The 24922-nt window shown below is 42.0% G+C and overlaps 2 protein-coding genes across 5 annotated transcripts in view; both read left to right on the forward strand.

Moving 5' to 3' along the window:
* Positions 1 to 6310, forward strand: part of abcc1 (ATP binding cassette subfamily C member 1 (ABCC1 blood group)) — a 35719-nt gene extending 29409 nt beyond the window's left edge. For all 3 annotated transcript variants that reach the window (XM_076082382.1, XM_076082396.1, XM_076082390.1), the window contains 3 exons: positions 225 to 391; positions 2673 to 2867; positions 3298 to 6310. In XM_076082382.1, the coding sequence (XP_075938497.1) occupies positions 225 to 391; positions 2673 to 2867; positions 3298 to 3406 (471 nt within the window). In that variant the 3' untranslated portion in view covers positions 3407 to 6310. The remainder of the gene's footprint in view (positions 1 to 224; positions 392 to 2672; positions 2868 to 3297) is intronic.
* Positions 6311 to 6766: 456 nt separating this feature from the next.
* Positions 6767 to 24720, forward strand: scaf1 (SR-related CTD-associated factor 1). Of its 2 annotated transcripts, none has more exons than XM_076082404.1 (6): positions 6767 to 6926; positions 8079 to 11571; positions 16566 to 16648; positions 17325 to 17627; positions 23518 to 23646; positions 23903 to 24720. In XM_076082404.1, exons 2-6 carry the CDS (start codon positions 8166 to 8168, stop codon positions 24050 to 24052), a joined length of 4071 nt encoding a protein of 1356 aa, XP_075938519.1. In that variant the 5' UTR covers positions 6767 to 6926; positions 8079 to 8165; the 3' UTR covers positions 24053 to 24720. The 2 variants fall into 2 exon arrangements, with proteins under 2 accessions (XP_075938519.1, XP_075938529.1); XM_076082414.1 differs by having other exon boundaries at positions 8106 to 11571.
* The last annotated feature ends 202 nt before the right edge of the window (positions 24721 to 24922 follow it).

Consider the following 24922-nt stretch of genomic DNA (forward strand, 5'->3'; position numbering starts at 1 on the left):
TCAATTTGCAAGACACCCACAGAAGACGTGCATTAGTCACATATAGCAGAACTCACAATGCTGCTTTGGTGGGTCTGTAAAGCATGTCATTTGGTGAGGAGGTGCAGCTTCAGTCCCTCCTGAGGGCTTCGTAGCACCCTTTTTAAAGAAGAGACCTAGAAATGGGGCTCAGCTTGCCCATCGTCTGAGAAATCCAGATGACCGTTGTTTTCCCCTCTCCTCAGGACCCAGTGCTGTTTTCAGGCTCTCTGAGGATGAACCTGGATCCTTTCGACAGCTACTCTGATGAGGAAGTCTGGAGGGCTCTGGAGTATTCCCATCTCAAGAGCTTTGTGTCAGGCCTGCCAAACAAACTCAGCCATGAGTGTAGTGAAGGAGGAGAGAACCTCAGGTAATACTGCTTTATATACAGCCTTGATAACTACCAAAAACCTATTTTACCTCAACCGCAGAGAGAACCAGGCTTTTCTTTAAATCAGGCTTGTATACATACCTGCAAACTTGTCGCTTTTCAGCGACATTTGCCGTTTTGAATCAAAATATATCATCCACGTGAATCGTGTAGATCCGTAGAGGTTTTTTTTGGGGGGGGGGGGGGGGGCAGCGTTTCTCAGATTGGAGTGAGACAAGGAGAACGGTTATATAGTGATCTTCGCAATAAAACATCTTTCATGTGACGTGTCGAGTCTTGGCCAATCAGCATTCAGATGTCTACAGCATCTTTATTTCCCTCCGTTACAGTTTGAGTTACGTTATGTTCCGTTACCGTTCAGACTTGCTGGGTTAAGTTAACGTCCACTGCATGCGAAACTTTGTCGACTGTTAACGTTCGTTATTATCGCGATTTAGGAGGAAAACACGTAACGTGATGAAACATGCAACCCCCCCCCCCCCCCGTGTTCCGGTTCAGTTCACTCGTTCACGTTAAACCGGAACACCGGCGCATCTGGTGGCAGGTTGTTTTTTTAACTCAAAGTAGAATGAGGATGATTTCGTGGTCAAAATAACTTTTATGACCACGAAACATGAGGCCCAGATACTGATGAGATGATGAGGTCAAAGAGCTTCAGGGAGAGGAGGCTGGTTGTGTAGCGCAGCTTGAAACAGGGCTGAGATGTGAGTGGAGCTGGGCCTGGATAAAGGTGGAGGTGGGCCTGGATAAAGGTGGAGCTGGGCCTGGATAAAGGTGGAGGTGGGCCTGGATAAAGGTGGAGGTGGCCCTGGATAAAGGTGGAGGTGGGCCTGGATAAAGGTGGAGGTCTAAACAGACGTGAGTACAGCTTCCCGCTGTCACAGTGTTTTAAATACATTGATAAGGCAGGGTATGCTAAATGCAGCCTCTGCTCCAAGGAGATGAACTACAGCAACAAGGGCTCACATGTCCTCTCATCACACTGTTCACACTGTTCACTGTAATGACCACAGCCTGTGTACTAACAGTCCCAACAGTCCCACGTGCAGTTAAATCACAGCTATTATTTTACTCTTGATATGGTACCTGAGCCAGAGTAGATTACCAATTTTAATTTAAATAATTGAACTGGATTGAATGCATATTAATTGCAAATAGAAGATAGGCCACAATTCTAACAGCTGTACAGTAACAGGGTTCAATGAAAACTAATCACTTTCTTTGTACAGGCGATGGTTCTCGCTACTCTTGCTATCTTTGTTTTTATTTGACTAAAACTTTTGAAAATGAGACCTCGGTCTCAATGGATTTTGTCTAAATAAAGGTTAATAATAATAGAGCTGAAATACTGATTAATAACTGAATAATAAATTAGTTTTTTGCTTAAAGTAAATGTCTTATCACTTAATTTTCTTCTCAGAGTACAGCAGAATGCTACATTTTAAAGCTCATATTTAAAATAAAATTCTCCTGGGGGAGCATGCCCCCCCCCCCGACAGGGTTTCGGGCTTCGGTACTTGTCACCTTTTCCACCTCTTATGAGTTTGCAGGTATGTGTATAAGAGACATACGTATCTATACTGCTTCCATTTTATTTAGCTAACTTAATGCTTCCTTTCTTCGTTTACAACAGTCATCTCATACTCACCACTCTGCTGCTCTACTTTCTCTTTTTAACACAAACACTGTTTTCACTCACCAATTTATACCAGCTGCTTCTGCTTTTTCTCTTTTCATACAGTGTTAAGCTACTCTCAGTGACAGTCGACACATCCTACACAGATATTTCATAGTAAAAGTCTTCTTCCTTTTTTACTGGTACACATCTGCCGGAAGTATAGAGTGTCATTAGGGAAGCAGTAGAAGCAATTCGAATTAATTTGCCTGACCTTTATTAGGAAATGGCTTTTATTTTTTAATGCGAAAAATGGCCATTAGTGGAAGACTGGCTTCACAAACCATCAGTAAACCCTTCCAGAAAGCCTCACATACCCTGAATGCATCATCCATATTGTATATCTAAAGAAAGCAGTTTACAACTACATAGTTAATATCTCCATCGCAGAAGCTGAGCAATGCTTAACCTGCTCTATAGCATTAGTTCAGACACACTGCAAGCCTCCATCAACATGTAAAAAAAGCATACACAACCCAAAGAGGACCAGGGGCTATCTAACCAGACCCTGATCTGAGGACAAAAATCACCTTAGGAAGGAGAGGCGCTCTGTTTATAGATCGTTTACGTCCATTTTCCCTCCAGTGTTGGTCAGCGGCAGCTGGTGTGCTTGGCCAGAGCTCTGCTGAGGAAGACCAAGATCCTGGTTCTAGATGAGGCCACAGCAGCCGTGGACATGGAGACAGACAACTTGATCCAGTCCACCATCCGTTCTCAGTTTGAGGACTGCACCGTCCTGACAATAGCTCATCGCCTTAACACTATCATGGACTACACCAGGTAATGTATACCACACGTAAACAGTTTCCATTACAGAATGCTTTCATATGTTAATACCTATTGTTTTTGTGTGTGTACTAGTTTATACAGAAAGCAGTGTTCATTGTCTCCATTGATCCTATATCTTATGAGCATTGCATGGTCATCTCATTGTCGGAAGATAAATAGTTATTTGTGTTTACAATTTGTCATGTAAAGATAATGATGACGTCCTCTGGAGATGTCACATATTAGTTTGTCATTATCATTAGATGTGTGCATGCCTGCAGACCAGATGTTAACACACGGGTGTATGAGGCAGATTTGAGGCTTTAGTGCTAACAAATGTAGAGATAGCTATTGTAGAAGTACAAGAAGCAGCTGTAGTGCTACTGGTACTTCTTTTGCTATTCGTACATAATTCATTTCATCGGTAATCTGGCTCCCCTAGGATCCTGGTGTTGGACAAGGGAGAGATGGCAGAGTTTGACTCCCCCTCCAATCTCCTCGCTCAAAGAGGAGCCTTTTACAAGATGGCCAAGGATGCCGGGCTGGTCTGAAGCAGGAGGTGCCTCTTCTTGTTCAGCTGCTCCTCTGAGCTCCTCCCAGGTCATCTGGCTCCACGGTGTGGAGTTCCTGAGATAAATTGGGGGATTGTTACGATTTAGAGTGTTTGACTATTTAAGCAAGGGCGTTTTTGAGAACAACGGGTTTGGTCTGAGCTGCTCCACCACACACTTCCGCTTTACTACACAATTCTCTTCTGCCTGTCCCAAACAAACCTGATTCTTTCTGTTAGCCCAGGTCATATCGCCCTTTATTACATATTCCCGCCCCTTTCATGTACTTTTACTGCCATTTCTGCCATGAACCATAGGACAAGTTCTCACAAGGGACATACTGAATTTGGCTTTTATTTTGCTAGAGCATTATATCTGTGCTGGAGCAAGGAAGGGGAGTTTTACTTCTATACAGACAGAATTCCCTGCAGTCTGTCTTATAAACAGCTCTCTTCTGGTTGTGGTAACCAGTGCTGAGGTCAGTAGAGGACAAAGAGGCTGTTGTCCTGCAAGTACAAAATCCTATAGTGCCAAAGACTGCCCTCAAACATCTGTTATTTTTGAGATGCAGATTTGAAACATGAGCGCTGATTTGAGAAGCAGGTACATACACAACGCATTCAAATGGACTTTTGGATATAATTATTGTTTGACCAAACAAGTTGCAGTTAAGACTAAGTGAGAAATTCCTGCCTCACAAATGCTTCGTCCAAATTCTATGCCTCATCCAAAGTGTATACAGTATGTTCTGTATACTAATCTTTTGTAGTATGTTTTTTTTAGTTGGTAATTAAGAAATCAACACACTTCAGTTTTATACTAACAGGAAATAATGCCAACAGGAAATGACACAATCTGCAGCCTACACTCAGTTTAACTGATACGCCACTGTCGTACAGTATATCTACTCATTCTAAGGAACATATTAAATATCTGGGCTGCACAGTGGTGTGGCAGCCCTTCTATGCGGAGTTTGCATGTTCTCCTCCTGTCAGCTTGGGTTCCCTCCGGGTTCTCCGGCTTCCTCCCACATGCCAAAGACATGCAGCTTAGGTTAATCGATGACTCTAAATTGCCCGTAGGCGTGAATGGTTGTCTGTATCTTTGTGTCAGCCCTGGCGACCTGTCCAGGATGAACCCTGCCTTCGCCCACTGTCAGCTGGGATTGGCTCCCCCCCGGATAGATGGATATAAAATATCTCCAGGCTTATCTTTTAAGCAAGTGATTTACAATTAGTAAGCAGTATGGAACTGGGACACCGCTAATGCTTTGACCAAACAAAGCTAGCTAAAAGGATAGAGAGCATTCCACTTGGTTTGCTCAGTTGAATGTAAGATCATCAGGAGTGTTTGAGCCTTCCTTTCAGAGCGTCATTAGGAGGATGCAGGTGTGCCAGCTGATTGGTCAGAAACGGCAGTTCCACTGAGGATGTCACAAACTCAAGCAGTGGTGGTTGGTAACATCAACACATAAATCTCAACAAAACTACAAACGCACAAACTGTTGGATAGATTCCACTTGACTGTTACTTTTCGTCCAGCACTGACTGTTTATTTATTGTGTTCTTTCAGCAAAAGCTTTACATTTATGTGTTCATGCAAACTGTTGATTAGGTTAGAGGCTCTACTCATGTAATACATGCTTACTATTACATATTTGTATTTTGTTGATACAAAACAACACTCTGTTGTTCTGAGTTTTATTTGAGTGGAACTCTGAGGTCACAATGTGCTGAATGTACACCAAATAGACATTATACTCTTTTTACGTTCATTTTGTTTTTATGTACACATTAAATATATTTAAAATGTTTACAGTTGGCATGTCACGCCTCAAACAAATAGATGCATGCCAACAAGTTAAAAAATAAAATATATGTTGTCAAAGTCTGACTTAAGCTCTCAAAGCAGTTTTTCAATTGATTTGACACTGGTTTATTTCTTTGCATTTGCTGTATTATTTTAGTGAATATATTCACTTGAATGACCATTTTATTAAGGTACTGTGTAAACAGAGCTCTTGAAATGACATGAAGAAAGAAATCTCATTTTCTAGTGTGCACTAGGAACAGTTTCATGCCCATAGATAATTAATGTCAAAATAAATAATGTATTTGTCTTGAAAAAAACAGAACTGCAGAAATGAAATGCATGTTTCGAAGAATACAAAATAAATGATAACTTGGTTATAGACGGAGGAAACTATATTGTCATTATGGACCTCAGTATAAATCACTGCTTTCCATTGCCGTCATCACTTTATCTTGTGAAGCCATTCATCACGTTCTGCTTCCATTTCGAATACTACACAAGCATCATTATTTTTCTTTCTTGTGGCTAAGTTAACCTGCACATACAAGAAACCATTCAAGGTGCACAAGTAACTGGTTTAAAGGTCTCACCACAAAGTTTTAGTTCACATTTTTACTAATGGGAATATGTCTACAATCTTTGTGGGCATATGATGTGCATGTAACTTCAGGAGCTCTGCAGGTATTTTATTAAATTTATTTAAAAAAAATCAGTCATCTCTATTAACTCTTGTTTTTCACATCACCACAATCCTCTCCTAGAAACTTAGTGTCATGTATGTGAATTCAGCTCCTGCTAGATTCCGTGTGGCCCTCCTGCTCAGACTGGTTAGTGTGAGGCTACTGGATGGGAGGACCTCTGTTACCAAGTCATCATTGTGTCTCACTGTTAACATCTGTACACACATGTTGCTGTGGGACATTTAGGGCTAGATAGAGGCTCCTCTCTGTTGGAAAGCAGATAGTCGTTCTTTGGTTGATGTCTTAAGTTGTGCTTTTGGTGATCTTGTACAAATTGGATGAAACTTGCTTTGGCTGTGTCACAACACAATGTAAAGCATTTTGAGATTAAATAAAGCATATTTTTATTACATATTTATTAATAATTATTTTATGTTTTGTTATGGCAAACATATTAACTAAATACAACTAGTTTAGTTTAGTCTTGAAAATAAATATATTTTTTTCACTTTCAGTTTGGTTATGCATAATGTTGAATACATATTAATTAATTATAATTAAACATGGTCAAGTCATATTCAGATGATACATTCCAGGCATGCTCTATAATTATGCGTTAGTAACATGATATGGCCAATTTTAATGCAAGGGCCTCTTTAATTGTATTTTGAATGCTTAAAATCTAAAGATGATAAATTGAAAAATCATCTTTGTTTTATTCATTTGAATTGGCTGTCTTTGTAATATTGTAGACATATGTCTTTTGATAATAAGATATAAATCAGATTTTGCGGAGAAATCAGTGGAAGACACGGCGGTGCCGTGACTGCGCACTGAACTATGTTTCCCAGCAGTCTTTGTCGTCCGGTGTGAGGGGAAGGAAGGAAGATGGCGGCGGTTGGTGGAATGGAGATACGGGTGCCTTTCTAAATCTGCAAAAAAAGCAGTTATTGCTGTATGTTAGCGGTTGGTTAAATGTAATGCAAGAAGGTGGCTTTGATCAGAGACTGCAAATCACCGGACTACAGGTAAAGCATTACACAGCCCGTCTCTGCCTTCAGCTAACGTTAGCTACTGTGCGGAAACATCAGTGAAGCTAGCTAGCTAACGCTCACTGATACCTGCTGCTGACATAACCTCACAGAGGGTGTACGTTAGCTACGTCTTTTATAAACTAAATCCTATGTATCTATGAGCATCGACAAAACAAAGATGTTCAATGTGACAGCCAGGAGCGGTACGTTAACCCTGAAGCCTCCACAGTTGGCTAGTGAGTACACATTGTTAACGTTACAGCAAAATGTGTAACGGTAGGCCTAACGTTCCTTCTGTCTTCTCCATCAACAACAGGAACAAAATACACAGGCACTGAGACAGTGAACGCTACACTTACAAAATAGATTTGTACTTTAAATACAAATTCTAAAAGTTATTATTTTACTTTGTTATAGTCATATAGTGTTTTTTTTCTTAAAACAAACAATTCAGATGATAAAGAACTAAAAGATTGTAATTTTATGGTTTAAAAAAATGTCATTAGTAGTTTTAATGATGTAATCTAAACTGTTTATGGCTATTGTAAACAGGTCATAATTCCCTCTAATATCTATTTATGACCATCATTGTTCCTTTAAACAACTGGATTTATTCAAGTTTCTCACCAACACTACATTTTACAAGATTACATTTGAACACATGATAACATCATAATTTATCTTTGCCCAATCTCATTTTCACTGAACAGAGCCTGAACGCATCATAATGTAACTGAACAGAACCTTCAGTCTCCTGTCAATTTAGACTGATTGGTTGTTTACAATGTAACATGATCAGAGACTAGAAAAGCATACATGATGTCCTGATCACATGTTTTACTGAATGTTGGTGGATAACAACGTCAGTAAAACTTTGTTTCACACTGATGGTTAAGATAAACTGTGTAATAAATCCATGGTGCGTGCTACTGTGAGGGGGATCCGTACGGATCACGGATCAACAGTGGTCCGTTACGCCACTAGTTGTAATTTATCCAAATTAACCAGCTATATCCCAGCAAAATCATTCTCACACCTTTAAAGTGATCACAAAGACCACAGGCTGCTTTTGCCTCTGTGTTCTCAACATTTCCAGTAGATTTTCATGGTAAGATAAAGACTGCATGTGTCCTGTCCTTTCTAAAGGTTTATTCCTGGATTCCATTTTTCCAGCGTGGCGACCATCCTCCAGGACCCACTGTCTGACTCCTGCTCCCCTAGTTTTCCTGGCCCATGGAATTGACTCCAGCATCAGGCTTCAAACGGAGGCCTGCTGCCTCCTCTTCCCCAAGTGGAGTTAGAGAGACTGCCAGGAGCCCTCCTCCCTGCTCGCCGTCTTTGTCTCCGTCATCGCCGTCATCCGATCCGTCTTCACCCCTGTCTACATCCTCCTCTGTCTGCGGCAACTCCTCAGTTTATCAGAACCATGTAAAAGGTCCGACCCAGGGGACAGAGGTGGCCAGGGTGTCCTCCACTTCTGCCTCTCTAGCAACGCAGTCTTTCTCCACACTTGCACCCAACACCATCTCCTCAAAACTCTTCCCTCACAATTCAGTGCAGCCACGTGTTGATTGTGAAGAAGCAAGCAGGAAAAGGGAGATGTATGATCCTTTCCATCCTACTGAGGGAGTGAAGGGGGAGGAAGGGGAGAAATATGACCCCTTCGACCCCACTGGTTCCCCAGCATCAGATGATGATGATGATGATGGAAGTGGCAAAGTGAGGGGGGTGAAGAGAAATGCTGAGAGAGGAGATGATGAGGAGAACGAGGAAGAACCTCCAGATTCCACTGAGGCCTTGACTGACCTGCCCAGCCCCTCTCTGTCCACCCAGCTCCCTCTGAGACGGAGAGTAGAATGTAGCTCTGCCAGAGCCAGGGAGCAGAGGTGTGCTGACTCTGATCACTCTGAGATAGAGGAAGGGGAGATTGTTGGGGCTGCTGACAGAGATGGCGGCAATAAGAGACTAGCAGGAGAAACCCTCCCCATAAATTCTCCCAGCGTTTCCTTCTTTGGATCAAAGCCAGAGCGCATCCTCCGGGTGCTGGACGGGGATGGCCTTGTGTCTGTGCGCACAGAGAGCAACTGGGAGGTGGACAGGGAGCCTGAGGATGAGCCCGTGGTAGGAGTGGAGGATCTGAGAAGGAAGTTGGTCAGCAGGCGGAAGGAAAGATATCTCTCCTTTCCTGCTTCCTCTCCTCTCTCTCCTCAGCCACCGCCTCCCTCCCATCCTCCAGCTTCTACACCCTCTTCCCCTCTCACACCTCCGATAGAACAAGGCACCAAGAACCGCAGCAAGTCCTCCAAGAATTCCAAGGACTCCGATCGACAGAAAAGCAAGGATAGAAAGGCTGGGGAGAAGGAGGAGAGAAGAAAAAAGAGTAGAAAGGACAAAGAGGGAGGTCGGGAGAGGAGCAAAGAAAAGGAGCGAGGGCACAAGACCGGGAAGGAAGTTAAAGGAAGGAGGAGCAGCAGGAGTAGTAGCCGGAAGAGGAAGAAAAGACATCACAGCAGCCCAGAGGCCTCAAGATCCTGCAACTCTTCAGGAAGAGGGGGCCACACTAGACAGCCTTTTTCAAGCCTACCTGAAGTAAGACCCAGAGAGAAGGAAAGGGAGAAGGAGAGTGACAGAGGAAGAGAGAGAGACAGGGATAGAGAGCAAAATCGGACGAGTAGCCATAGAAGAGACGAAAGAGATCGAGACTCTAGCTCCAGAAAGGAGGAGAAGGAAAGGAAGGGAAGACAACATTCAAGCAGCAGAGAGCGGGGCATTTCAAAGAGGTCCAAAGAAAGCAGTGAAAACAGAGAAGGCGATAGAGACAGGCAGCGTGAGAGGGAACGCCGTCGGGACGGCCGTCCTGTTGTCCCGCCATCTATCCAAGATCTCAATGGGTCTGACCTATTTGCAATTAAGAGAACTATCACAGTCACCACCACCACAACCACCACTACCGTACCCGGCTCCCCAAGACTCACCCCGACCTCTCCCTGTCGGCCCACACAGGACTCTGACAAGCCCCATAAGAGGAAGAAGAAGAGAAAATGGCACTCCGCTGGAGAAATGGATGACCGGGGAAGTTGTCACAGCCAATCACAGTCGATCTCACCACCAAGGTATCACAGCTACGAGTCAGACCGCTATTCAGACAAACTGGAGATTGACGTGTTGTCTTTGGATGGTGAGGCTTTAGACTCGGACTACCCATCCCTTGAGGATACACCCCCTGCTGCCCTGCCTCCAGAACCACCAGTCCCCAGCCCCAAAACTAAAACTACCCCCAAGACTGGAAGACATCACCCGAAAAAGAAATCTCACGCATTAAAGAAAATTGACCAATCCTCCTCCTCCTCCTCCTCTAAAGGCAAATGTCTCTCCTCACTGACAGTCACCTCGGGCTCTGCTGCCGCCTCATCGGGCCTCCCCCCAGCAAAGCGAGCCAGGAAGATGGGAAAGGACAAAGACCGGAACAAAGGAAGCAGAAAGGATTTGGGTCACTCTGGCAAATCCAAGAAAGAGAGCGGCGGCAGTCGGAAAGGCAAGCTTCAGTCGAAAGTGTCTGTGCTGGTGCGTGAGGGCGTGAGCAGCACCACAGGGACTTCAGTTGGCTCTGGAAAGCTGGGCATGGACCTATTAGGGCCAGGGGGTACAGGAGGGGGTGCTGGGGGCTCTGTGGTGGGTGGCTCGATTGCAGTAGTCTTCTGCAGGGACAATGAGAGCAGGTCTCCGTTCCTCAAACCTTGCTCAGAGCCGCTGTCACTGGGCAACCGTAGTAAAGATCTGGCCAGTATGGGGAAGCGAAGCAGCCTTGTTGCGCCACCATCCTCCCTAACCAGTCCTGCAGGACTGAAATCTAAGAAAACAAAACCAAGTTCCATCACATCCACCTCCTCCTCTGCCTCCTCCCCCTCATCATCTCTGGCAACCAAGCACCGCCGTCGCCTGGCCAAGAAGTCAAGAGAAAAAGGTGGAGCTGTCGGGCTGACGGCTGGAGATGACGGCCAAACAAAAGCCCAGTCTGAGGGCTGGGGGGGAGCCTCCTTAGATGTTCAGTCTGCCATCGGAGATGGGAGCAAGTCACTCAGTCCGCATACTAGCCAAGCTGGCCCTTTACCCTGTTCTTCCTCCTCTTCCTCCTCCTCCTCTTCCTCCTCTACCAGTGTGCTCCCACCCTCCTCCTCGCCCCCCCACACGCCTCCACCCTCCATGGCTCCTTTGCGGGACACCAGGGAGTCTTCGCCAGACTCTCAGACTGTGGACAGCAGCTGTAAGACTCCAGACCCTTCTTTCCTAGCGGAGGACTGTCCAACCCAGACCAGCCCCACGCTCCCAGCATCCAGTCCGTCCAGCCTGTCCACCCCCCAGGGAGCTGGCCTCAGCATTGCCTTGTCTACACCCACTGCCAAGCCCCCTCTTCCAGATGATGCTCCCAAATCCCTGGCCTCACCTCCATGCTCGTCCTCTTCGGCAGGCTGCGGTTTCACTTCCCTTTCTCTGCCTCTGTCTTCGTCAGACCCGTCCTCCTCCTCTGTGTCCTCCTCGTCTGCTAGTAAGCCTCCTCCCCCCCCCCCTCCAGCAGCACCTGCCCTTCCCTGGAGTCTGCAGACAGGGGTGGACTGCACAACTGGAGGAGTCCTAGCGTGTGAGTACCCTCCATAGATGTACAGTCTGCCATGTTATTACCAAATAGTCACACCTTGAAGGGGCATACAAAGGGTTAGAGTCCGAACCAGGGAATTTGAGGGATCATGTCTCATAGTTTTTTTTAAAGGTCTATGTCCCTAGTGTTGGAAATGTAAGATAACATTGCAGCAAAGGTAGCTTTCTATGTGCTGTCACTCCCTTTTTTTTTTTTTTTTTAATCTCTCCATAATTACAATTTCCCCATATTTTGGGGTTATTTTAAACATAATGCCAGTTGAAAAGAGGGTATCCTACACAGAATATCACAAAGCCATACATAATCGTGAAGCTTAGACTATAATTTATCTACCAGTCACATTTTCATGACACTGAGGAGAACAGAATTTGATCTTTGACCTCTAACACTATAATAAGGCAAATGCCCTTATAACTAGCTTCATATTAATGTGATGTGCCTACCCGCCATAAAGCTTCAAAATGATACATTACATGAATAACATTTCTTATCAGAACAAACTTAACTCTGATCCAATGTTTACAACTTTGCATTGGATTCTGTTATTAGTTGTAAATGGCTTTGTAAGCAGCAGAGGCACAAAATAGTACAAAACGCAAAAAACTTTCCTCAGAAATGTATTACCTACCAGCTTTATATTTATACGGCCATTGTCAATATAAACGTGTTAGAACTATTCTGTAAACCTGAAAATTATCGCTTTTTCATAAAAGCATGAAACTTGATGTACCGTGAACGTTTTTAAACATGGAGCCATTTAACTTTCTGCCATAATATGTACTGCGCATCATATACTCAATATCATATAATGTGCAGGAAAACTCTCCAGACTTTAATCCACCTTCAACGGAACATGTAAAGTGAACATGTGGAAGGGTATATGTTCATGTACGCAAACACATGTCCACAAGACAAGCATCTCTAGTCCTCAATCTGTTACTGTGGATCAATAGGACCCATCCTGTCTTACTGATCCAGTGGTGTATAAAGTACCCAAAAGCCATACTTGAGTAAAAGTAAAGATACCTTACTGGAAAATGACTCCAGTGAAAGTCACCTATTAGAATACTACTTGAGTAAAAGTCTTAAAGTATCTGATATTTACTGTACTTAAGTATCAAAAGTAATTTTCTGATATTAAATGTACTTAAGAATTGAAAGTAAAAGTACAAGTAAATGCTGTTAATAAAAAAGCAAAGGGTCAGAATTATGAAGTTTATTCTTTTAAGTGCTGTGGCACCATCACCAAGGACATGGAGTTGTGTTGAACATAATTGGGTTGGCTGTGATCCATCCAGGAGCAACAATGTTCAATATAATATATTGTACATAAGTATACTTTTGCATCTACTATGAACTTATCATCATAATTCTCCGAAAAGCAATATGACACTATGAAGGAGTTGTAACAGTGCGTTTATAAGTATGCTCATTCCGACTAGAGGATGTAGAGGGCAAATGCATAATGTTGTGTTCAGCAAAAAATATCCACTTGATGCATCAGGTCAGTGTTGTGAGAAAGGACACCTGCCTTGTAAACTCCTATGGGCCTGATTTGAACACAATGGGCAAAGGTTTTGCTCAAGCTGAATCTGCAATTGGGCGACTGCTACCATCATAACTCCATCTGATCATCCACAAAATGACTCAAATATCAAAACATGATCAATACTAAAGCAGCACCGAAAGTAACAACCCAGTTATTACTTGAAACTGAAAAATGTCCTGTTCATCTTCAAAAGAAGTTGGTTTTCAAAATTGCGAGAATTCAGTCTCGCTCTTCTTGGGCTGAAGACTAGTCCTGCGATGCTAAACAGCCTTTCACAGGCCGCTGAGGCAGGTAGAGGTGTGTTCAGCTTCACACACAGCTTGCGCACAGCTGGGAAGGATTTCCCTAATGCTAACCATAATGCTAACCCTAATGCTGCGCTCTCGCGGCTCCTGTCAATCCTATGGTGTGGTGGCTAGCTAACGTTAAGTTAGCTAACGTTAGCCAACTAGTGCTGCAATGATTATAGCTAAGATGACTCAAATCAACAAAATCTCACAACTGTCAACACTTCCTCAGCTCACTAACTCGCTAGCGATCCACGGGTGTTGGTCTTCGTCACCACCGTAGTTTGTTTCGGGAGTAGCAGGTGCTTCCATTTCTGCTTCCGTCATGAAATCAGTCATCGTAGAGTGGAATTATATCAATGTAGTCGCTCGCTAGCTATAGCATATAGCATCCTGGGCATCACTGGGAATCTAAACACCGCGGCTTTGAGAGCACTTGTTTGCAATTGCGCATTAACGTGATTAACCAATGATTTAACTTGCAAGCTAGGACCACTGATTCACCAAACCTGCTTGTTGCAGTCTCTGTTCCACCACAGTCCCCGACGCTGGTCTCATGACTCATTTTTTTTCTAAAGATAGATTTGATTTTGTAGCGAGTAACGAAGGTTTCAGGGGAAATGTATCGGAGTAAAAGTATCAGTTTTCTTTGCAAAATGTAGTGAAGTAAAAGTCAACAGAAATATAAATAGTAAAGTACAGATATTCAAAAAAACGACTTAAGTACAGTAACGAAGTATTTCTACTTCGTTACTATACACCACTGTACTGATCAGGCTCAAGATGTCTCAGTTCATTACTGCAACTGCTAGGGTTGAAGTGGAACGGCCTAAATAACGTCAGAAACAGTTTTTTTTATTATTATTTTTTATACAGCCGCGTCCCTTATTTGTGTACATTAGAATCCAATGAAAATCCCTGTGCTATGATGAGGGGTTGTCCTCAGCCTTTGATGGCATTTCTTGCAGCATGATGAGTTTGGCAGCGGGACGAAGACAGGTGCCTTCCTCTAAAGACACCTCTGCCACTCTGATCCTGCTGCCAGGTACATCGTAAATGCAAAAAACCACCTCCGTGCACAGCTCTGTATCAATGTGGAGGAGACCATGAAGAATAGGCTCAACCACAACAGTTCAACAAACCTGTTTCTGACATGTTTACGTCCTTTTGAATATTGTTCTATTCAAGGATCATTTATTGTCATTATGCAACACAGGGATGCACAACAAAATTCAGTTGTAGCCCATTTACAACACAATAAACACACGACAGACAAAACCAAAACAGTTTTACATTCCTGTGCTGCATTTTTGGGATTTGCATCATAAGGAATGTAAACTGCAGCAACAAAAACAATTCTCTGGACAGATAATATGGCCGACATCTTCACATTAAGAATTCAACATGCTGGAAACATTGTCCATCAACTCTGACTGTTTGAGCACCAAGCATCAGGATGTGAACACAGAGTCCTCCTCTGGTCCCCCAGAGTCCTGCTCTCTGTCCTGATGTCTGCCCGTCAAGTGCAGCTTGATCCGGGATCTCTTTACAGTAACTATATTGTCAGGGTCAATGAACAAAAGGATTAAGCTTTAAAAACATTACACGACATGCATGCATGCGACAGACATGATATAATGAAATCAAGCTTAGGTTCTCAGACATTGGTCTTAACAACATACCTGAATTTATCATACAGTAATCTTTGACCACCAAAACATAGGGTAGACATCCCCTTTTATCTGTTATCATATTTGGTATATTTAAAATACAGAAAGTGAAATGGCCACCATGATGCATTTTTGTGATGGACCCGAAGCTGTACAAGGACAGCACGATTCAAGCTTTTATGAAAAAGTGAATATCAATTTCCCATTTCACCTGATCTATAACCCACAGCTACTGAATAGGGGCCTCATCACTTGTGTTTATGTTTATATTGACAATGGGTTTTGAGTGGGAAAATATAAAATAATGGATAAACCTGGAAGCGAATTGATTCCTTAAGTGTATTATTTTGTTCAGCGTTGAGATGCTCCTCCATCACTGACGTCCTGCCGTTGTTGAATCAGCAAACAAATACTGTATCCGTCTGTGTTCACCCAGAGCTCTACGATACCTCATATTAGTAGAGACCAAACTGTGTGTAAACCATATGGTACTAACAATGAAAAAGACGCCGAGATGACGTTATTTTGAGTGTTGTTGGAGCTGCTACAATGTTAGCTTAGCATAGCACCGATCGATCCGAGCTCCATTGAGAAAACAAGTATTTTAAAAGTGATTTGTTTGTCGTCTTGCGGAGAGAACTAACTAAACATGAATTCAGACTTTTTACAAATCTGCATCATTACGTAGTTATTTCGTCAACCCTTGCTGTCCCTTTATTGCAGTTAAATCACAGCAAAATCTGTTTATTTGGTGTTCATACAGCTGTAGTAAACCAGCTCGACACAGTGAATACACCTCGATGAAATCCACCGATCGCCTCCAGATGAACCCAGACGGCCTTTAGTTTCCCGGGATATCTGGGACTTCCACAACAAGTGTAACAAGTATAAGCAGAAATAGAGGTTATTTCTTTTATTGATGGCGGAAGTAAAAAGCCTCTTGTGGACAGGTGTCGTAAATGAGCGTTTCGCTACAAACACAGTGCACCTGGTCCTTGTGCATAAATGTATGTTACAATTCTAATGCCACTGTTATGTATCAAATAAAATAAACATAACATAGTTGATAACTGTTTACATGGAGATAAGCCACTCCTCCTCGCGTCATTCGTCTAGCGCGAATGACGTGAATAACCACAAATGATCCCGTAAGTAATGAGAGGAGAAAATTAGCTTTGCATTTGGTGCGAACGCAGCTTTAGCTTTACAGTGATATATGACTTCATGATACCCTCTTTTATATCTGCTTTTTGTTTAAACTGGCCAAGTATTTTGGAAATATTGCAATGAAAAAAGTAATAAATAGCCACCGTTGCTACAATGCTATGCATGAAATGCTTGTGAAAAATAAAGCAGGAAAGTTTTTTATTCGGAGTTGATTGGCTCACAGAGATAAATAACATATTACATGTTGCCTTGTTTATCAATTCATGTTCTGAAAAAAATGGTCTTCATCATTCTTCCTTTCAGTGACCGCTCTGCTCTTCAAAATGGAGGAGGCCAATATCGCCAGCAGAGCCAAAGCACAAGAGTTCATTCAAGCAACTAGCCAGGTCAGAGACGCTGTCCCTCTGTGGCGACGGTCATTCTGCTCAGTCTTTGTTTGAAATGATTTTTTAAATATTTTTAAGAAGGACTTTAAGGGTAATAGAAAATAATGTCTTATTTTACATTGTTAAAAGAAAGGTAAAGGCAAGTGCTTAAATGCTAGGTGTTTAAATGGTGTATGCAATAGGGACGGATTCTGATGAAAGACCACTTGTTTTGGTGAGTTGCTGATTATCTCGCTCAATACATTTTTTATGTAATATTCAGAATTCAGCAAACGCCCTTTCCCCACTTCCTACCCCCTTACTTCTAGCTCCCTTGCTCGGACCACACCCATCTTCAAACTCAGCTGTTTTGACCGCTAAAGTTTCGTGATGGCGGACAGTGGGGGGCTAATGCCCCCTTAGTGACTGCATCTTACACGACTGCAATGCCATCACAGTGACCAAATCTGTATCCAGAGAGACAGAAATAAAAACAGCTGGCTGAGTCACACAGACTCACAACATGAAAATGTCAAAAAGAATACTTATTCCCCTCTCTCAAACTGGACATGAAGAGAACATGAGACCCTTGTGATTTTGTTTGTCAGAGCTCAGTCCTATTGAAGGAGGCGGGTGATGAATGGGGATGAAATCTGGTCTGATTGTGCCTTTACTTTGTCTCATGTCTCTCATGCAGATTCTCTCACAGGCCAGTCAGAGCCAGTCCCAGCAGCTGGCTCCTCCCTCCTCAGCCTCCTCCTCACAGATCCCTCCCCCTCCCTCTCTCCCTCCGCCTCCCGGTCTGAGCCCAGCCCAGTTCATCCTCCACAGCTCTCTTCCATTGGTTGGCTGCACCAAAACCCCTCCCTCTCTCCTGCACCCCTCCATAGGTGGTGGATGTGCACAGACCCCACCCTTCATCATGCCCGTGGGGCTGTCAGGACTTACTGGGAGCTCTGGTGACACTGGATGGGACAATGAGAGCAAAGACCCTGATAAGGTCAGTTCAGGTTCATGCATGATCAGGACAGTTTGCTCTCTGTTATCCTGTTAACATTACGTCGGAGTGTTAACTGTACATCTGTGTCATGTACACAACTGCTATTTATAGGTAGATACTGGTGCGACATGTCTTTGGAAAGCTAAGATTCTTGTGATTTGATTTATGCAAATTTCAAGATACAATCACAACAGCAGGTACACTCAACGCCTCTGTCAGACCACCAACCAACAAACAAGCAGTTACAAAATCGAGGCAACTCTCCGATGAAGCTTCATAAAAATCCACCCCTCGATATTATGCCGACAAAAACTGTCTTGTTACATTGCCAGAGGTCCAGACGATCCAATCCAGTAAAATATTTAGTCCAAAACACATTATTACGTCCATAAATACCCACGGACTGCTGTTGCATCATTTCAAATTAGCCGGCAGATATGCCTAACTCTCTATGTATCTTCGAACGTAACTTCAGTTCGCATGTAAACATTGACGCTCTCTGTGTCTCAAAATGGCAGCTGCAGTCTGACGTTTCGATTGACACCTAATTTGACCTATTAGGAGCTTCCCTGTCCTATCCACAGCCTACAATAGCCAACGAGAGTCCGCGTTGAAGGAAAGTGCCTGCCCCTCTTCTTTCGTGTAAAGCTCGAGCCAATTGCAACCGATCGTCTGATGACTGACGCTTCGTATAGCCAATGAAATTCAAAAATAACGATTTATACAGCTTCAGGGGTTAGATTTAGAGGCAGAACGTGGAAGTAACTGCGTAACAGGGAGTCAGGTACCTACGTCAATGCGTTAAATGCAAAGTGTGGTTTTGGAGACTTTAGGAAAGTAAATAATGGTAAAATAACTTATAGATTACTGTATATCGACATAAATAAGCTTTAGTTTGAATTATGAATGCACATTTTTACACAGCCTAGGTATTACCATGGGTCTCCAAATGTCCTTTTTTGGAAAGCGCCTAGACATACCCTTAGTAAAACATGTGTAGAATATTCATTTTCTGTGGTATTGTTATCAAATTTGAACTTGGACTAGGTCAGGCTTCATGCTGTGGTCCCATTGTGTTTTCCAGCTAATAAGTCCCAGCTATAGTCATCTGCAGGCATCTGTTTGCAAAACAATATTCAGGCGGAAATAAAAACCTTCTACTTCAGTGTGTTCAAACTTGTATTACTCAATGCCAGTAGCACTTACAGTGATTTGCACTGTTGTGGGAAAAACTTCAGAGTGTTACCTTTCAAAAGAGACCAAAACCATGCATGTACTCCAAATGGTTCAAGAACAGCTTTCAATTTACTTTGGGTATGCCTTGGATTGGCATTTTAGGCTAATTTTACTCAGTGACACATCCAACTCTTGCTGCTTCTTCTCGACGTCTACCCAATATTTCTGTCTCAGCCAAAATGATTTCAGTCTGCAATGTTATCATTGTTACTTTCTTGAATAATGTGAAAATATTCATATAGTTTCATACATTCATTACAGAAGCTATAACTGAAACCATTTGTATATTAAAGTATTTTACTGATTTAGCATTTGGATAAGAAGTAAAAAAAAAAATATGGGACAAATAATGTAGACCCAGTTTGTTCATGAACAAAAAACAGTAACACCGGATATTAGCATGGCTGGTCAAAGTTTATAAACCTAGTCTTGAGTCAAAATTCCATATCTGTCAACCTAACTGTAAAGTAAAAAGGGAGCGGTATTGAACTCTAACCAATTTTTATTTTCCTCTATTAATAATAACTACAAGTATCCAAATAATAATATAATGGCTGACCAGGGTAGGAAATTTACATATGTTTTTGGGGGCAACTTTTGCCCCCACTGACTGAAATCCAGGGGCATTTTCAAAAAATTGGGGGCACTTTTTGAAACTTGTGAAATAACGTTTAACCTTTGTTCAAAATAATAAATATACTTATTTAGGCTTACAGTATATGAGCAATTGTCATCAAATGGCAATAATAAGACTATTAGCAGTAGTCTACAGATTCAAAGTGTTTTCTTCGATTTCTTTAACAAAAAACAAACGTAAATCAGACAATCATATTCAATTTTATTCTTATTTCTTTGTGGTTATTTATTATTATTATTAAATGTTTTAAACAACTATTAACAATGATTAAGTCAACGATGCCTTGATTACATATGCATTAGTCATTGTATAGAATTATTGAGAAAGATATTTTTATAGCACCTTAAAAATTAAAAAAATGTGCCATTTGAAGGTACAAATTCAGTTCAGAGTTTTTGCTTAGTAAAATATCTTAATTGACTGTCAGTCAGGTATTATTCATTTCCAGCAACCCTAAAATCAAAGAATAAAGACACTTTACGCACAATTTAGGTGTATTTTCCCTTTAACTCACAAGATGCAGGTAGCATGTTTTATACTTAATGTGAATATAATTCATTTAATCTAATTTCCATTATGCAATATGTGTACTTTGTTGGCATCTTATTCTGAAAACCGGATGTTCGTCTGAAGAAACCGGATGTTGTCTCATGTTAATCTTTCCGTTAACTTTCAAAGTCCTTCGCTCGCTCCCGATCTGTGCCGTTTGAATGAGTTTACCGTGAATTTCAGCATATACAGTTGTGTGGAAAAAGTGTTTGCCCCCTTCCTGATTTCTTATTTTTTTTTGCATGTTTGTCACACTTAAATGTTTCAGATCATCAAACAAATTTAAATATTAGACAAAGATAACACAAGTAAACACAAAATGCAGTTTTTAAATGAAGGTTTTTATTATTAAGGGGAAAATAAATCCAAACCTACATGGCCCTGTGTGAAAAAGTGATTGCCCCACCCTGTTAAAACATAAATTAACTGTGGTTTATCACATCTTTGGAAAGCTGAGTTCAATTTCTCTAGCCACACCCAGGCCTGATTACTGCCACACCTGTTCTCAATCAAGAAATCACTTAAATAGGACCTGCCTGACAAAGTGAGGTAGACCAAAAGATCCTCAAAAGCTAGACATCATGCTGCGATCCAAAGAAATTCAGGAACAAATGAGAAACAAAGTAATTGAGATCTATCAGTCTGGAAAAGGTTACAAAGCCATTTCTAAAGCTTTGGGACTCCAGCGAACCACAGTGAGAGCCATTATCCACAAATGGCGAAAACATGGAACAGTGGTGAACCTTCCCAGAAGTGGCCGGCCGACCAAAATTACCCCAAGAGCGCAGCGACGACTCATCCAAGAGGTCACAAAAGACCCCAGAACAACATCCAAAGAACTGCAGGCCTCACTTGCCTCAATTAAGGTCAGTGTTCATGACTCCACCATAAGAAAGAGACTGGGCAAAAATGGCCTGCATGGCAGAGTTCCAAGACGAAAACCACTGCTGAGCAAAAAGAACATAAAGGCTCGTCTCAGTTTTGCCAGAAAACATATTGATGATCCCCAAGACTTTTGGGAAAATACTCTGTGGACTGACAAGACAAAAGTTTAACTTTTTGGAAGGTGTATGTCCCATTACATCTGGCGTAAAAGTAACACGGCATTTCAGAAAAGGAACATCATACCAACAGTAAAATATGGTGGTGGTAGTGTGATGGTCTGGGGCTGTTTTGCTGCTTCAGGACCTGGAAGACTTGCTGTGGTAAATGGAACCATGAATTCTGCTGTCTACCAAAAAATCCTGAAGGAGAATGTCCGGCCATCTGTTCGTGACCTCAAGCTGAAGCGCACTTGGGTTCTGCAGCAGGACAATGATCCAAAACACACCAGCAAGTCCACCTCTGAATGGCTTAAGAAAAACAAAATGAAGACTTTGGAGTGGCCTAGTCAAAGTCCCGACCTGAATCCGATTGAGATGCTGTGGCATGACCTTGAAAAAGGCGGTTCATGCTCGAAAACCCTCCAATGTGGCTGAATTACAACAATTCTGCAAAGATGAGTGGGCCAAAATTCCTCTACAGCGCTGTAAAAGACTCATTGCCAGTTATCGCAAACGCTTGATTGCAGTTGTTGCTGCTAAGGGTGGCCCAACCAGTTATTAGGTTTAGGGGGCAATCACTTTTTCACACAGGGCCATGTAGGTTTGGATTTTATTTCCCCCTTAATAATAAAAACCTTCATTTAAAAACTGCATTTTGTGTTTACTTGTGTTATCTTTGTCTAATATTTAAATTAGTTTGATGATCTGAAACATTTAAGTGTGACAAACATGCAAAAAAATAAGAAATCAGGAAGGGGGCAAACACTTTTTCACACAACTGTAGGTGCACTAACATTTAAGTGTCTGCTGAGTTGACCGCAGTCACAGGTCTGATTAAGAAGCGCTCCATTTATTTATTTGTTTAGAAAGTTCGGGGGCATTTTTTGCCCCTCTCCTAGTGATATTGGGGGCAAAATTATATTTCTTAGGGGCCGTTTTGCCCTTTGCCCTCGTGTATTTCCAACGCTGTGGCTGACATGATAAATTGTTCATAATGTAACAATAAGTGAATGAAAATAGCATTTCTCTCTGGCAGCAGATTCATGGAATTAGTGCTGCGGAAATGTACATTGCGCTAAACCTCTAAAGACAATAGGTTAACCTATGCCCCCCCCGGGAGAATCTTACTTTAAATATGAGCTTTAAAATGTAGCATTCTGGTGTACTCTGAGAATAAAATGAAGTGATCAGACAATATTTACTTTAAGCAAAAAACTAATTTATTATTCAGTTATTAATCAGTATTTCAGCTCTAGTTGAACAGCTGGCTAGTTAGCTTTTTATTATTTTTTCAATTAATATTATTATTATTAACCTTTATTTAGACAAAATCCATTGAGACCGAGGTCTCATTTTCATAAGTTTTAGTCATATAAAAAAACAAAGATAGCAAGAGTAGCGAGAACCATCGCCTGTACAAAATAAAGTGATTAGTTTTCATTGAACCCTGTTACTGTATGGCTTAATATTAACTTCTACTGTTACTGTACGGCTTCATATTAACGGTTTAATGAGTGACCGCGTGGACTGAACCGGAACACGTGGGGGCTGCATGTTTCATCACGTTACGTCTTTTTCATCCTAAATCACGATAATGACGAACGTTAACAGTCCACAAAGTTTTGCATGCAATGCAGGTTAACTTAACCCAGCAAGTCTGAATGGTAACGTAACATAACGTAACTTAAACTTTAACGCCAATACACAATCCACTAACGTGATATCAAGCTGACTAGCTTTCCATGTAGACATCTTAACGCTGACTGGCCAAGACTCGACACGTCACATGAAAGATGTTTTATTGTGAAGATCACTACATCACCTTTTTTGTCTCACTCTAATCTGAGAAACGCTGGCTGGCCAGTTGACACCCCCCCCCCCCCCCCCCCCCAAAAAAAACTACGGATCTACACGATTCACGTGGATGACTTATTTTGTTTCAAAACGGCGAATTTCGCCGAAAAGCGGCACTTTTGCAGGTATGAGTATGAGCACAGTTACCATGCTAGAAAAAAACGCAAGTTGAATTTCTTTGATAATTTATTTTATAAAAATTGGAGAACAATGGAATCTATATATCCAACATACTCTACTTAGTCTCTCCTGTCCCATTTCACAGAATTTCTGTCAATCTTGGCTTCCTAGTTGCGCGGAGGAGCACACAATTGAATGGTTTTTTTTACAGAATCTGGTTTATTTGGAGCAAGATTTTGAATATAACGATTTTTATGAAATATCATAATTTTAAGCTTCTCTTTGGCTGCTTTTTTCTCAGGAAATCGTTTGTCACACGTGATTAAAGAAAACATACTTTTCGATTCAGAGGTTCAGACGGTTAACTGTGTTTGTAAAAGCATGATAAAGAAAAAATGTCTTATTATTCTTATTCCATTAATTTAACATTTCTCTTACCTGAATTGCCCAGTATCTGAAGAAGCTGCACACCCAGGAGCGGGCCGTGGAGGAGGTGAAGCTCGCCATCAAACCTTACTATCAGCGCAAAGACATCAACAAGGACGACTACAAAGACATCCTCAGGAAAGCAGTGCATAAGGTCAGCCTCAGCACACACATCATGGGACAGAGAAACACACTGGTTAGTTAGATCAGTGAGTGTACCTCAATGCACGTCTTAGGGTTAGGTCACTACATGGAGTTTGAGAAATGCTTACAAACAACAAGTCAAGCTGACTGATAAAGCAACAGTAGTATCTATTCCCACAATTAAAATACGTCAACAAAATACAGGTATGAACGCATGTCTTTTGGATTGCAACAGGCTAATAAATCACTCTGTGTCAATGTCTCAGATCTGCCACAGCCGCACTGGAGAAATCAACCCGGTCAAAGTCAGCAACCTCGTGAAGCTGTACGTCCAGCGCTACAAATACTTCCGGAAACATGGACGCAGAATGGATGAGGAAGAGAGGGATGACAGGGAGCTGCATTCCTCTTTCTGATACTTAAAACATGTCCTCCCACCGCCTTCTGCTCAAGTCCTGGGCAATCCACTGATTGTTTTTATCTATTGTTTTTTTTAAATCGTTTTCATAGCCCACCTTGTCTATGCTTAAAGTGATCTTCTGGAAGCCCCCTTCCCCTTATCTCTATGATCTCACTGTAAATATGTTTCCCATAGAAAATGTATTATGTATACATGTCCAGGACGTGGATGCTGTCATGCACAGCTGTGTGATCTAATACAGTCCAGTACACCAACCCTGCAATAAATACTGCCTTTTAGATTTTGTTGACTGTGTCCATAAGAAGCTTCGCCATGGATGGCACTGACTGCTGAGCCATTTTTTTCAATAGCATTGAATTAGCTAGTTGAATCATGCTACTTTGTCTACCCCATCACTATGTGTATCAAAATCCAAGCCGAGGGGAGATGTAACACCCTCTAGCACACACCAAAAGATGTTGTACAATAGTGTAAGAACACTACACCACGTTTCCCCTCCCTCCCATCTCTGTGCAGACAGTAGGATGGTTCATATAGCCTCTCTGTTGATGCTCTTTGGTTCTGCTGCTGTTTTGTGTGCATGTGATACTGAGGTTGAGAAAGTTGCTAAATCTCTTTATACAATGACTTGCCCAACAAAATATAAATGTTGCTTGAAAACCAGTTTGCAATAGAATGACCATATTCATTTAGTCTGTCGTCTGTACTTGCATTCCATATTCTCGAGAACTGCATGGATGAAACTTCTTGGTAAATCCCAAACATTGGTATAGAATGCTGACACTAAACATAACGTCATATAGACTAAGATGAGATGAGCCTTTATTGATCTCCAGAGGGGAATGTCAGGTGTTGCAACAGCACA

The sequence above is a fragment of the Anarhichas minor genome, unplaced genomic scaffold (assembly GCF_050575085.1).
Source record: "Anarhichas minor isolate MPS153535 unplaced genomic scaffold, ASM5057508v1 ptg000007l, whole genome shotgun sequence".
Classification (NCBI taxonomy): Eukaryota; Metazoa; Chordata; class Actinopteri; order Perciformes; family Anarhichadidae; genus Anarhichas; species Anarhichas minor.

Coding starts and splice junctions, on each gene's coding strand:
- scaf1 (XM_076082404.1), top strand. CDS start 8,166: ATGGAATTGACTCCAGCATCAGGCTTCAAACGGAGGCCTGCTGCCTCC. Junction 16,649..17,324: donor TCATTCAAGCAACTAGCCAG/GTCAGAGACGCT, acceptor TCTCTCATGCAG/ATTCTCTCACAGGCCAGTCA. Junction 17,628..23,517: donor AGAGCAAAGACCCTGATAAG/GTCAGTTCAGGT, acceptor TGAATTGCCCAG/TATCTGAAGAAGCTGCACAC.